Source organism: Durotheca rogersii (assembly GCF_024521655.1).
Source record: "Durotheca rogersii strain YMJ 92031201 chromosome Unknown GGS23scaffold_6, whole genome shotgun sequence".
NCBI lineage: Eukaryota > Fungi > Ascomycota > Sordariomycetes > Xylariales > Xylariaceae > Durotheca > Durotheca rogersii.
Window position 1 is genome coordinate 856,964 of NW_026251237.1, and position 13,678 is coordinate 870,641.

Here is a 13,678-nt window from a genome sequence, read left to right on the forward strand (position 1 = left end):
GGTGCGAGGCTTTATACTCTGAGGTCGTTAGCTGCATCTAGGAGGTAGGTAGGTAGCTAGGTACATTATGTACCTAATGTGTGCGTAAGATGTATGTACATAAGTTACAGAAGCACCTCGAACTAATGTGGCTCGGGTATTACTGGAAGGCGGGGCTGAGTGAATGGATAGAGGTATACGTAAGAGGTACTATGCATGGAGTCGATTAGATCATCATCTAATAAACGTCGAAATGCAGCAGGCATAACACAGACACGGAGTAAGTACACAGGTACATCTGATAAGAGGTATCTAGGCGCCTAATATATACTGCTTTACAAGTACACAATACCTATTATACCAATCCGTCTGGCCTCTAATGTCACGTACCTCTTACTTTTAAGCACCCACAACAGGTACCCGGGTAGAGAGGTGCCTCAATCCTCTGTGTATATACCGAGAGTACCTTAGGTAATGTCTAGGGTATGTACATGTGGGTATGTATGTATGTAATAGGCAAGAACGATTCACAGACTAGTGCAGCAGCCATTGCCCGGCAGCCGCGACACATCATAAGCTGCTACCTGAAATCCAGAGACCCTCGATCAGAACTTTCTACCTTCTCCGCCAACTTTTACCATCGTCGGAACGACCGCACCTTTTCTCGTCAGGCCACAACCCGACCTACTCGCCCTTTGCCTGCACCTCCTCTTCTCCCACCACTAGTTGTGAGGCCCATCCTACTCTTCGCGTCAACTGAGCCCTTGTCAGAAATATCACACAGCCATACTACTACCCTCAATCTCGGAGCAGCTATCCCTGAAGCTGCCCCCCCTCGCCAAGATGAAGGTCACCTTCAAGGTACGCATCGCCAACAGGCCCGTCACGGACGGCTTTGACTGCGCTTTAACCTGCTTGCTATCTCTGCCTCCCTTACGCAATCCGATCCATGGAAGCTAACCTGGCCGTCCACTCATCTGTAGGAGCTTTCGAACCAGAAGTTCACCCTCGATGTTGAGCCCACCGACCTTGTATGTCGTCTTCCCCCCTCCCTCACTATCAAACCGACTCTCCAGCCTAAGCCGCGCCACCAACCGCGGCAGTAGCATCATAGACTGTTCTAACTAGGTCACAAGGTTTCCTCCCTGAGACAGAGAGTCGCCGCAGAGCGGGGCTGGGACGCAAAGGCCCTGAAGCTGATTTTCTCTGGTATGCGCTAGCCCTTCGATCCATCCATCCATGGCCCCTCTGAGGATGCGTCTTTTGCCTGGGTGATGACCCAAGTATGCTAATATCGAGATAGGAAAAATTCTCAAGGATGAGGATACGATTGCGTCGTATAAGATCGAGGAGAAGGGGTTCGTTGTCTGTATGATGAGCAAGGTATGTGGCATTTAGAACTTTGCCCCTCAACACACGCCACATGCATGCTAACGGCGTCTATAAGAGCAAGCCTGCTCCTGCGGCCGCTTCTACTGCGGCGGCAGGTGCTGCTGCCACCAGCAGTTCTACTAGTGCCGCCGCTGCTCTGGGCTCCTCGTTCACTGCCGTCCCTGAGACGCCCGTTCGACCGACTGCGGCGACCCCCGCTCCACCGGCTGCGCCCTCTCACTCGTCTAGTGCCAGCGCTGCGGCACCCGGTCTTGCTTCCCCGACCCCGACCGGTAGTCAAGGTACCAGTGACAATTCTATGGCCATGGGTGAAGCTAGAGCCAGCGTCATCGCCAACATGGAGGCCATGGGATTCGAGCGTTCCCAGATCGAGGCTGCCATGCGTGCCGCCTACTACAACCCGGACCGAGCAGTCGAGTATTTGTTAAACGTAAGCCTAATCATCAGCTAGCCCCTACCGTCGGCCACCTAACGCTGACAACGCTGCGCAGGGGATCCCGGAGAGTGCTCGCCAGGCTGAGCCTCAGCGACAAGCAGCACCCACCCAACCCACTGCAGGCGCGGCCTCGGGTGCTTCGGCCGGCCAGCCGGCCCCGGCGGAGGCCGAATCCGAAGGAGGTAACGTCAACCTTTTCGACCTAGCTGCCCAGCAAGGCCGTGGGGGTAGCCGAGGGGCAGCCGGTGGTAGCGGACAGGCTGCTGCTGCTGCTGCCGCCGCTGCCGCCGCCGGTGGCCAGAATTTGGGTAACCTGGATTGGTTGCGCAACAACGCCCAATTTCAGCAGCTTCGACAGGTTGTACAACAGCAACCTCAGATGCTCGAGCCGATTCTGCAGCAGCTTGGCGCTGGTAACCCTCAACTGGCGCAGCTGATCTCCCAGAACCCTGAGCAGTTCCTGAATCTGCTGGGCGAGACCGGTGATGACGACGCTCCGTTGCCTCCAGGCGCCCAGACTATCAGTGTCACCGAGGAAGAACGCGACGCGATCGAACGAGTATGTGCTCCCTCTACTCTAGGCACCTCGCGCCGTAGGATGAAACTGACCGATTTTAGTTATGCCGACTGGGCTTCGACCGAGACGCCGCGATCCAGGCCTATTTCGCTTGTGATAAGAACGAGGAGCTAGCCGCCAACTTCTTGTTCGATCAGCCGGATGATGAGGATCCCCCCCAAAACTGATTCCATGGCACCAACATGATATCAGCATCATTGTGCCTTTGCGAACCGAACAAAGCCTCCTTCCTCATGATATCCGATATGGCGCCTTCTCCTCGCGCTAACATCACTCCCTCCACCCTTTTATTGATGGCTTTTGACTCTACATGGGACACGTTATTTGGCTAGTGGAATCCGTTCGCGAACCTGCTACAAGGCAAGGGCATACAAAAATTTCTCTCGGCCTAGTCACTGGATCATACCAGACATCGGAGTAGGTGTCTGACTCACGGTTTCCCTTTTTCCGTGGGTGATATGGGAGGGTGATGACATGGGATGAACCTAGTCTGTAGCACTGCTCTGAATTTTACGATGATTTTCGCGAAACCGGTTGTCCATGTGTAGTCCGCCGTGGCGCTATACGTATCTTCGTGATATGGTAAGACGGACATCAGGGGCTAGCTAGCCAGAGTAAATATTGTCGGAGGGGCGGACGAGTTGTACGACAAACCGCTATCATGGCATGTGGTTCCATAAGTACGTGGACGTATCACTAATGCTACATGGGGCTTGCCCTCCAAAAACCCCCATTAACGGTTGAACTCTCTTACTCTTGTGGCCTTGGAGCCACTCTGCCTAGCAATGTAGACTTCATATACACTAACAAACCGGTGAGCCAAGTGGCCAACTATACCCAATTAACCAACCAACCCCCCTCGCCTTAGACCTATGCGAGTAGGAAAGAAAAGGACTTGGGTATCAAATGAAGAAGAAATGCCGAAGGAAAACGGGGCAATCGTTGATGCGTCGCTTAGGCCGCGATAGCTTCGCCCTCGATCCTGCGCCCGCCCTCGTCCTGGGCCTCTCCGTTTCCATCTCCGGCGCCAGCTACGGCACTTTTGCCGTCACCGGCCTTGTCGCCGGCACGGGCTTTGTCGTCGTGGTTGTCGTCGTCGTCGTCGTCTTTGCCGTCGTCCTTGTCGTCGAGCAGGCCGGCGGCGCGGCGCTCGGCGCGGAGGCGGCGGATGTCCTCGTCGTGCTCGCGGCGGAGGCGGTCGTGGTCGGCGAGGATCTTGTCGCTCTCCTGCCAGTGGGGCTGGTAGGCCTTGTACTCCTCGAGGTCGATGGTGGGGTGGCGGCGCTCGCCGCGGACCATGACGGCGGCGTCGACGCGCTTCGGCCGCAGCAGCTCCTCGCGGTTGAACTTGAGCTTGACCGCGCGCCGGTCCTTGTTCGGGAACATGGCCGCGATCGTCTCGAAGTCCGTCCCCACCATGCTCAGCAGCCGGAAGAACTTCTCCTGCGCGTGTCGCCCCCCCCCCGCGTTAGCGACGGCCTGCTTAGGGTGGATGAATATTCACGCGGGGAAGAAGGAAAAAAAAGAGAAAGGAAAAATGACCCCGTCCCCGGGGCCCCCCTGCACCCCCTTCTTCTCCTGGCTGATCCCCTTGCCCCCCTCCCCCCCAAACATCCTTGCACTTGCGGCCAACTCAAAAATGCGCTACGTACCGTGTCTTCCTCGGACCAGTGGTTCGCCGCCACCCGGCGGCTGGGCCGCATCCACGACGCCGACGTGGTCAGGTGGGTGAACTCGTCCTCCTCGACCGTCTCCATCGCCGCCACGTTGCGGGCCGCGTGGCGGTCCACCACGAGCGACCGCTGGTTGATGATGATCTGCCCGTCGACGACCTCGTAGTCGACCGACTGCTCCGCGCCCAGCGTGGCCGCCGCCGCAGCCGCGCCGCCGCGGCCGCCGTGGGGGCCTTCTCCGTCGGCGGGGGTTGCCCCGCCCCCTTCCGCCCCCTCCTCGGGCGGCAGGATCCCCAGCGCCCGCTTCTGCCGCTCTAGCCTCTTCTGCCGGTACGCGGCGCGCCGCTGCCGCGCGCGCTCCTCGATGGCCTCCGCGTGCCGGAACCTCTTCCCGATCCCCAGATCCTTGGTCAGCTCGCCCATCTTCGTCGTCACGTGGTCCACCGTCTGGTTCTCGGCGTCGTCCGGCGTCGGAGAGCGCCGGCGGTACTTGTAGCTCCTCTTCGCGGCCGGAACCTCGCCCCGGCCTTCTGCCGCCTCCGTCCCGCTGCCCTCGGCCGTAGTTCTCTTGCGGGGGGTTCGCTTCTTCGGAGCCGGGCTCGCTGCGTCGCCGTTGCTGTCGGACGGAGCTAGTTTCCGCTTCCGGGGCGCCCTCTTCTTTGTGGCTGCGGCGGACGGCCCGCCAGCCGGCGGGGCAGCGGCATTGGTGTCGGGAACAGAAGTCGGGGGGAGGGGGGCCGTAGGTGGCGCTGTTATGCTTGCAGTGGGGGCAGATCGGCCTGGCCGTTGTAAATTCGTAGCTGGAGTAGGTAGAGGGGCAACGGGAGCGGGCGCGACCGGAGAGGTAGCGACTCCGGACGGATCTGATTCGGTGGCAGGTGTTTCCGCTAGCACAGAGGCTTCCGGTGTCGGCGTTGGCTGCGCGGCTCGCTCGACTGGAGGTGGCTGTCGAGGGGGTTCGTCCACGGACTGCATCGGCGTTGATCGCACATCATTCCTACTCGGCCCCGGACTGGGGGCTGGCGGTTCCGGTTGAGGCTCTAGGGTGCTCGGGCGAGAAGGTGCTGGTGAGAGTGCTGGTGTGTGTTGGATTGTCGTCGGGGCGGCCTGGGTGCGAGTGGCTGTCTGTTCTATTGCCGATACGGGTGTTTCTTGAGGGGCTTCTTGTGGTATGTCGGTGGGGGGTATCGCGGCTGCATGGCTGGGTGGCTCGGTCGGGGGAACGGGAGTCGGCGTTTGCGAGGAAGACTCAGCAGTAGGAGCTCGAGAGGCAGGAGAGGCTCGTGATGAAGGGGCAGCGCCCGGTCGACGACCACCGAGCTTCGGCTTGAAGGACAGGCCGGTGGTCTTCTTCAGCATAGAACTCATGGCTGCTGATGCCAGAGGGGGATATGTTGCGTGCTTCTTTTTCCCGCCTCTCTTTGGCTACATATATTCCTTGGGGTCCGGAAACGTAGGTAGGTATACGTAGCAGATCTCGAGACGATCTTGGTTGGCAGGCGACTCATAGGACAGAGAGGGAGGGAGGCTGCGAAAATGATAGGTGAGAGTGGTAGGGAAAAACGATAGGTAAGGTCAGTGAAAATGGTAGGTGGGGGTGGTGGGATAAAACTTTGACGACTTTGTCATAGGGCCGGTACCGCGCCTTTCCTTTCTTCGATCCCGTACATGGGTCCTGCATATATTCGTCAATTGCATACCATCGCGTAAGTACATCACAACACGGGCCACGCGAGCGAGACCTGAAAGGATGGCAACCACATATACATAGAGAGGTACTTATCTAAGGAGGCAAGGAGGTATACGGTCAATACCAAAATTAGGTGCCCGCTGCTGTTGCTATGCTACGAGGCTACGTCCCATGTTAGGTAGGTCTGCTGCCGTATATAAGGCAGGTTAGGTACCTTCCTAGGTACCGTAAAGGCCTATCTCTAGGTACCTACCTAAGCATGCATACCTGCATCAGGTACCAGGTAGACACCACTTAGGTACCTAACCCACTGTTAAACACAGTAGGAGGTACCTACATACTACCAGCCAAGGCCGTCCTTAATTCGGGTTAGTGGCTTTTCCCGCGTTCAACTTCGATTTTTCGTTCAACAATCTCCTGGAGCCCGGCCTCGTCTTCCTCCATCCAATAGCCCATCCCTCCCGTTCCCTTTTTCCTCCTTCCTTTAATGTCAAATTGCCTTCGTCGGCGCGAGGGCGTATCTTCTTCTCCATCTATCCTCCTATTTCTCGGCCGAGCATCTGCTTCGTTTCCTTCATTTCGAGTGACCGCCTCGTCTCGTCTCGCCTCGACCCTCTCCGCCTCCCTCTCGCCGATTCATTCGCTTGCCCCGTCCGTCCCTGTCTCGTGTCCTCGTTTGCTTTGCCGTCACGTCTAGTCCCTGCCGCGCCATCTTCTGATGCCTCTGACGACCTCGCCTGCTACTGCGTCGCTATCGACTCGCGTCAAGATGGAGGATCGTAAGCGTCCCGCTATCAGCAACGCTGACGAAATCGCTCCGCCGAGCAAGCGTCAGGCTGTCAACGGTGGTGGGAAATCCAAGGATGACGCCGACGTGAAGGACGAGGCTTGGATCGAGGTAAGTGCCACCGTCATCGCGACACCTTTCCCTTAAACCGACTTCTGGCCTGCCTGCCGCATCATTAGGCCTCAGGCCCTGTCGTCGCCAGCCGACTGCGACTTCACCCTAGCACGAGACCTCTATAGCCTTTGTTTTATGGTTGTCATCAGGACATTCTACTCACCATTTCAGTACTGATGCGCACCTCTGCGGTCATCAGCGTTGCATCCCACCTCCCCATGCTCTGCTACCCTCCCACGCTTGACTGTACGGCCTGGTCCGACATCTATCCCCGTCATCACGTACCTTCGCGCCAACCAAGATACTACAGAAGGGATTGGAGTCGCTGACAGATGTGGATTGGCTAGGACTATCAGAAGGATGCCATCTACCGACAGATGCTCGAGTACAAACGCGAAAAGGGCACGTTGGAAACGCGACTCGACGAGATTGAGAAGCGATCCACTCACCATGATGACCATATCCGAGTAATTGATAACTGGTGGTTGCAGGTACGCCTGGCTCCCCGAGGCCCTCTGAGTTGGCAATTACGGCGGCGTGCTAACCCCTAATGACAGTTCCTCCAGGAGATCGTCGTGATGGTGGATGGAGTAGTTCCTTTTCAATCTGGATCTAACGGTAAAGACCGCCACATCGATACTTCGGCTCGCAATCCGCTAACGCGCTCCTTAGACAAGGCATTTCCTACCCAGACTCAGTTCAAGGATCTGCAGGATCTCGAGTCTCACCTGAGCGAAAAGGCTTCGTCTATCAAGAAAATCGTCGAGACAATACTAGGCCGTCTAAATAGCACCCGCGGCCAGGTCGCGCCCGATATCGCCAACCTAGAGAAACAAGTTAACGCTCTCCTCGCTCAGCAGAAAGACTTTCTCGTCAAGTTCGACCGCCTAGCCTCGGACAAAGACGCCCTCTCGGACCAGCTCAATACAGCGACGCTTCGATACATGAAAGCTGAGAGAAGACTGGACCGGGTCAGGAGTGCCCAAGTCCAGAAGCTTGAGCAGCAAGCCCTAAACAATACGGCTTCGCGGCCCGTCGCTGGCGCTGATCAGGAGAATGGCATGGTGATCGATGAAGGCAACGCGAACAACGAGGCTCTACAACTCGCTCTCCGCGAGGCGAACGCCGTCGTGGAGCGGCAGAAGCAACAATTAGAGACCGTATTAACGCAAAATAAGAGCATACAGGAAGAACTCACTTCGCTGCAGACCCGATTCACAAACCTGACCGATGAAGATTACGCCCGCACAGAAATATTCAAGCTTTTTAAAAGTAAGACGGAGGAGCTTATCAAGAAGATCAACAGCTTGGAGGCGGATAACAAAAGTCTCCGAGCGACGGCCGAGAAGTTGGAGGCTGAGCGCGAATCTAATCGTCGCAAGGTTGAGAGTGAGGCCCAAGCGCTAATTGCGGAACTGGAGGACCAGCTTCAACAAGCAGATACCACGCTTGTGCGAGTGCGATCTACGCGAGATGAACTTCACGCCGATGTCACGATGCTTCGGGCAAGCAAAGAGCAGGAGAAGGCGGCTTTGGAACACATGAAAGAACTCGTGAGCGCCAACGAAGATAGAATCACCGCTCTAGAATCCGAACTCCGGCGACTACAGCCTAGCGAGGATGTAGATATGACGCACCGGCCGGAGGTGGACGGTTTATCCTTCGAGGAACTGCGCGATAAGTACAAGAAGCTGGCCAAGGACTACGATTCGATCGAGAGCGAATTGCCCGGCATGACGAACGCGGTGAAGAAATTTCAAGCTCTGGCCCACAAGAAAGTGATGGATCAAGCTGCCATGGAAGAGCGTATAGCCCTGGCCATCGCCGAAAAGAGCAAGGCGGATCAGAAGTACTTCGCCGCGCGCAAGGACGGCGATTCGAAGGGTGAGACGATTCAGAAGCTACGAGCCCAGAATAACAAAAGCTCCGAAATCATCATGCAACTGAAAGAGGTCGAAGCCCATAATCGGACGCTCGTCACCAACTTAGACAAGCAACTGGCCGATTTGAGGCAAACGAACATCTCGGTTATGGCAGAGAACAAGAAACTCGAGATGTCGAGTCACGAGATGATACGGCGCATAGATGCCCTAAAGCAGCAGGTTACCGAGCTGTCGAACCTAGCGAAGGCCAAAGATTCAACCACGGCCGCAGCTCGGGAGCGCGCTAGCACGCTAGAAGTCGACGTAGAGAAGCTCAAGGCACGACTTGAGGTGGCATCGAAGGACCGCGACAAGTGGAAGACTAAGTGCCTAAGCAACTCTTCCGAGGAAGAGGAAATGCTGAGGGTGAGTAATGATGGCTCGGACGCCCCAGGTATGCTCTTGACGCTAACAATGTTACTAGAGCATGGCGACGTGTTCGATTTGCAAGAAAGACTTCAAGAACACGGTCTTGCGGACGTGCGGGCACATATTTTGCCGAGGGTGTGTTGACGATAGAATCCAAAACCGAATGCGCAAATGTCCGGCATGCAGCAAGGCTTTCGACAAATCAGACGCCATGACGGTCCATCTCTAAGACGCCTCACGAAGGGGAGAGAAACCTCGATTTAGACTAATGGTTGACGCGTGTAAAGTACTATGAGGACGAGGTGTAAGAGTGATGTACATACTACTGATGGATTCACGGACGAGTCGAGTTCCCTACCGAGAGCTGGGAATGGCATGGCAAAAGGGGCCCTCGAAGGTCTCGGGAATGCTGCCAGGCTAGCTACCAGTCCAGGCAGACAGCGCAATTCGCGCGTGCCTAGGAGACGCTACGACTCCCGTTTTGGGTGTATATATGCCGCCCGCGTGTCGCAAGGAACCGTGGCTTAGGATAGGTAGCAAGCATAGACCTATAGAGGCCATTCGGGATTGTGCAGAATGCTGTGCGTCATAAAACAGGTATATATATATGTCTATCCATGATGATGGTCGTATAGCTGATACTCTTCCCAGAGCTATCTTCTACTGGTGGTACCGAAGCCCGTGCTCTCGTATCTCGCTGAGGATGTCGAGCGTGCCTCCGACCGGGAAGAGGAGGAGGAGGAGGAGCTTGACGGCCCCGCCCCCCAGCCGTAGCCGCGCGATTCTCGCCGGTTATTGTTTCCGCCGCGGTTACCCGCCATGTAGCCTGCTGCCGCACCGCTGGCTAGACCCGACCAAAACCCGGGGCGCCACCCTTGGTTCTGTGCGCCCCACGACTTGTCGGTGCCCGGGTAAGGGGGCGGGGGATCGGCCCAATAGCCGCCGCCGCCACCTCCTGGACCGAAGCCCGGGTCGAACCCGCCTCCGCCGCCGCCCCACCAAGTTCTCCTGGGCCTGCGGTTCGCGGGGGGAGGGCCTTGGCGGTTCCCGTCGGCGGCGAACCAGGCGCTGTAGACGATCCAGAGGCAGACGAGGGCGAAGAGGACGCCGAAGGCGACGGAGGGCGCGCGGTCCAACCAGCGGGCGAGGCGGCCGGGGGCGCCGGGGACGAGGTGGGGGAAGCGGCGCTCGCCGAGCTCGGTGAGGAGGAGGCGGTACTGGACGGCGCAGCTGCCGCGGAGGACGTAGGGGTCGTCGGGGGCGCGGTAGCCCTCGCACTGGACGTCGGTGGGGCCGAGGCGGAGCTCGGGGGGCAGGGCGGCGGCGCAGGACCAGTGGACGTCCTCGGGGCCGCCGTAGCCGCCGCCGCGGTTGTCGCATCGCATCACGTCGACCGCGTGCAGGCCGCAGACGCCGGCGGGCGACGACACGCACCGCAGCTGCGGCACCGCGGCCACCCGCCGGTGCGCCGTCCGCGCGCCCCCGCCCCGCAGCGTCAGCGTCTGCACGCCCGACAGCAGGATCGCGTCCTTGGAGCTCGGCTTGCCCTTGGGCTGCGCGCCGGCGCCCGGGACGAGGAGGGATGCGAGGGCCAGGAGCGGGAGGAGGGGAGACGAGGGCGAGGCGAGATGCATTGTGTATATGTTCGTGCGTGCGTGCGTGTGTGTGTGTGCGCGTGTGTGTTGGGTCGAGTCGCTAGAATATACCACCAGCGGCCGGGGCTCTCGAGCGATGATTTGTGCCTAGCCTAGGAGAGGAGGGAGGCCAGCGGCGTGTTGAATCGGGTATTCGTTATAGTCTGGTCGACTTCTTTGCACGGCGAGGTGGCAGGGCACCAACCTAGGTCATATTTTGAGTGGTCGATATGAGCGACGGCGGCTCTTCGTGCGTCACGCGTGCTAATCTGGGTATGTTCGCGTAGGTGGCGGGGGGGCAGGTTGGTTGGTTGGTTGGTTTGTTCGACCGCGGCTGCTGCGAGGCGTGGGAGGTCAGTCGAGAAAGAGGAACAGTCGAAGTTGTCAACCTTTCGGTTCTCTCTGCCATCGAGGTGTTCGTGGCGTGGCGATGCGGCTGGCGGGGAAAGCAAAGGACACCTGGCCGGTTGGTGTTGGCGGGCTGACGAGGCCGTCGGTTTCTTCCCGTGACGAGCGATGACGATGACGGAAGGCCCCGGAATGCAGAGCCGGAAAAGAGAGAGAGAGAGGTGGCAAGGTTGGAAATACCAGCAATGCGAGCCAAGATAGCTGTGCCGCCCGCCTCGTGCTGCGGGATTGCACTATGTAATAGCTGGACAAGGGGGGGCCCTGTAGGTAGGGCCAGGAGGTCGCAGATGACCTCTGTACTCAATACATATGCAGGTATCATGGTTCCTCAGCCCGTGCTATGCAACTATGCGTGGTTGGCATCGATATTCTCCAAACGGTGTGAATCATCTTGTAAGGGGGGTTCCGATTGTTGTGTTCCACGCTACACATTACAACATTACTACTAGTACTTACCGGACGAGTCATACTAGGAGGGAGCGAAAGAGAAAAAGGAAAACAGGTGGTGATATTCGCCAATGCATAACCATAACCACCATAACCATGATTACCCTTACCGACTTTGGGAAAAAGCGATAGACAACAGACCGATATCGATATCGTGTTTTCCATCTGACCGGGATTGATCGACACGTCACTCGGCCGCATAAGCGGTTCCTCGCCTTTCGTTTCTGCTTCTGACAGTGGTATCGTAATTGTCTCTTTGCCTACGGCGGAGGGTGCGCCGCGGATCTACTAGTACTAGCTAATTGTATATCGGCGCCTCCTCAGATTGCCCATCTACCTCCCTGCTTACGTGAGTACCTAGTAAACTAAGCTTCCTTCTTACCCGACGAGAGGAAGGCCGGAAAACAACACCGCACGATGGCGGGCAGATGCGATGACAGACGACAGGGTGCCCGACGTGGGTATAATTCCAGCGGCCTCTTCGTAATGTAGGACTCTGGCGCCCGCAGCGAAAGGTGCCACCGTCGTCGTCTAGAAGAATCGATGGTGCGCCATGCCGGACCCTGAGTGCGCCTAAGGTGCGTAACCTCGGGATGTACTCATACCACCTCCCAATGCAAGTGGATGGCTGAGGTACGAGGTACCTGCCAACGCGAGCAATACGGGCTATACGGCTATCATGTGAGGACCGGCCTTGGCTGGGCACCGAGACTCCGATGACCGAGACGGCAGATCTGCGACCTCGTCAGCTTTGTCGGCCTCGTTTCTTATCAATCTGCGGGTAGTCTAGACCCCACCCGAAGGAATCCTTCATTGACGGGGTGCCCTCGTGGTGGAGTAGCTTGGGTTCCGGAAAACATGCATCTGTGCGTGAGTACGTGCTACGCAGCCCACACTCCCGCCCTACACCCTTTTCCGCTCTGAGTCACATTCGGCTGCGTAGCCCATCGAGGGTAGGCTGGTGAGATGACGGGCGGTCGTGTGTACGGGCGCCTAAATCCGATTCTGGCTCTCCCACCGATATAGGTGGACGGACACGGAAGAGGGCATGGTACTGTAGCTGTACAGCACCGCCGCGGGCCGTATGCCTACACGTAGTAGGTCGCAACGACGAAGTCCCATGCGAAGATGCCTGCGCGTCGAGCATGTAAGCATGGCTGGCCTGCATGGAGGTAGGTGTATCTCGTCTCACGCACGCAAACAAGCGTGGATAGCAAACGTGACGAGACAGGCGGCATTCCCAAAACAGCGCGATCGGACAGCCCAACTCGAAGAAACCTCCGAGCCGGATGTGTTGTGCGCGTACGATACGGGAAGGTAGGTGACGCTCGCGAAACCGGTGGAGCGGGTGTGCCATCCGGTGGCCGGTTACAGCTTCGTCAGAACCTGGCAGAGAGTTATCGTCTCGCCCTCTCGTCCGCGAACCCGGTTTCAGCCGTGGAGAAGCCCAGATGGCTTTTTGCGCATCTCCAGACTTATGTAAGGACGTATACCGGGTCTGACAAGATGGATGTCAGTCATGTCGGTGGTTGAAGCGGTGCGCGGCCACACCGCAAAACCGCCCACATAGGTACTATGACAACAGACTTATAAGTAGGTATAGGTATTATAGATTCGCGCCCGTGTATTTACGCGTCTAGCCAGATTGGGACGTCGCCAACGGTTGGGTGCTGCTTAGCGTAGGCGGAAACGGGTTATCAATAAGACAGGCCGACATAAAAAAAATAAAGGGGAACGGAAACCAGAGATTACTGGCATATTGGAGGTTGGAGTCAGGACGAGTTGGGAATTCCCAAGCGATTCCCGACTTGTTCTGTTCGCAGCCTCCGTCGACTTGGCTCGTAGTGGCGCAAAAACGCGCATACACACATACGTACGCACATATGCACGCACATACACATGCACATATGCACGTATTCAGGGTACCCAAAAAGCTCTGGGAGAGTAGGTATCTTAAGTACTTACCTACATACCTATATAGGCATATATGCTGTCTTTATATGCATCAACAACACGCCCACATCCAACCACCGGCGGGCGGCCTATCTCGGTTCCCACCCACCTGACCTGGAGAGGCCGGCAGGAATGCATACATGGAGCCGTTTTCCAGAGATGGGAGGCGTGCTATACCACATCAGCTAGCTCCCTTAGGCACCTTGCGTAGAAGCACATAACCTCCCCTCCCGAGACAACAAGAATACCTCGCATTCGCACTGGGTCCTAATAGGTTACTTAAGTACCTTCCGCTTC

General features: G+C 57.4%; 4 protein-coding genes across 4 annotated transcripts; 2 read left to right on the forward strand and 2 right to left on the reverse strand.

The window, feature by feature from the left end:
* Positions 1-484: 484 nt before the first annotated feature.
* GGS23DRAFT_561255 (UV excision repair protein Rad23) lies at positions 485-3,116 on the forward strand. Its single transcript, XM_051515937.1, has 7 exons — positions 485-840; positions 963-1,010; positions 1,116-1,188; positions 1,283-1,362; positions 1,427-1,801; positions 1,863-2,366; positions 2,426-3,116. Exons 1-7 carry the CDS (start codon positions 823-825, stop codon positions 2,549-2,551), a joined length of 1,224 nt encoding a protein of 407 aa, XP_051373371.1. The 5' UTR covers positions 485-822; the 3' UTR covers positions 2,552-3,116.
* A 42-nt stretch (positions 3,117-3,158) lies between these two features.
* Positions 3,159-5,661, reverse strand: GGS23DRAFT_458483 (uncharacterized protein). The gene is made up of 2 exons (XM_051514087.1): positions 4,037-5,661; positions 3,159-3,827 (listed from the first exon to the last, which is right to left on the reverse strand). Exons 1-2 carry the CDS (start codon positions 5,423-5,425, stop codon positions 3,339-3,341), a joined length of 1,878 nt encoding a protein of 625 aa, XP_051373372.1. The 5' UTR covers positions 5,426-5,661; the 3' UTR covers positions 3,159-3,338.
* A 1,339-nt stretch (positions 5,662-7,000) lies between these two features.
* On the forward strand, positions 7,001-9,353 carry GGS23DRAFT_458507 (ubiquitin ligase protein BRE1). The gene is made up of 2 exons (XM_051514088.1): positions 7,001-8,936; positions 8,995-9,353. The coding sequence occupies exons 1-2, from the start codon at positions 7,227-7,229 to the stop codon at positions 9,166-9,168; spliced, it is 1,884 nt and encodes a 627-aa protein (XP_051373373.1). The 5' UTR covers positions 7,001-7,226; the 3' UTR covers positions 9,169-9,353.
* A 239-nt stretch (positions 9,354-9,592) lies between these two features.
* On the reverse strand, positions 9,593-11,290 carry GGS23DRAFT_619317 (uncharacterized protein; the record flags this gene model as incomplete). The annotated part of the gene is made up of 1 exon (XM_051520999.1): positions 9,593-11,290. Exon 1 carries the CDS (start codon positions 10,571-10,573, stop codon positions 9,593-9,595), a length of 981 nt encoding a protein of 326 aa, XP_051373374.1. The 5' UTR covers positions 10,574-11,290.
* Between the last annotated feature and the right edge of the window lie 2,388 nt (positions 11,291-13,678).

Excerpts from the sequence above, each read along its gene's own strand:
- GGS23DRAFT_458507 (XM_051514088.1), top strand. The coding sequence starts at position 7,227 with ATGGTGGATGGAGTAGTTCCTTTTCAATCTGGATCTAACGGTAAAGAC. Across the intron at positions 8,937-8,994 it reads AGGAAGAGGAAATGCTGAGG|AGCATGGCGACGTGTTCGAT; the intron begins GTGAGTAATGAT and ends CAATGTTACTAG.
- GGS23DRAFT_561255 (XM_051515937.1), top strand. Across the intron at positions 1,363-1,426 it reads TTGTCTGTATGATGAGCAAG|AGCAAGCCTGCTCCTGCGGC; the intron begins GTATGTGGCATT and ends GGCGTCTATAAG. Across the intron at positions 1,802-1,862 it reads CAGTCGAGTATTTGTTAAAC|GGGATCCCGGAGAGTGCTCG; the intron begins GTAAGCCTAATC and ends AACGCTGCGCAG.
- GGS23DRAFT_458483 (XM_051514087.1), bottom strand. The coding sequence starts at position 5,425 with ATGAGTTCTATGCTGAAGAAGACCACCGGCCTGTCCTTCAAGCCGAAG. Across the intron at positions 3,828-4,036 it reads ACTGGTCCGAGGAAGACACG|GAGAAGTTCTTCCGGCTGCT; the intron begins GTACGTAGCGCA and ends CGACACGCGCAG.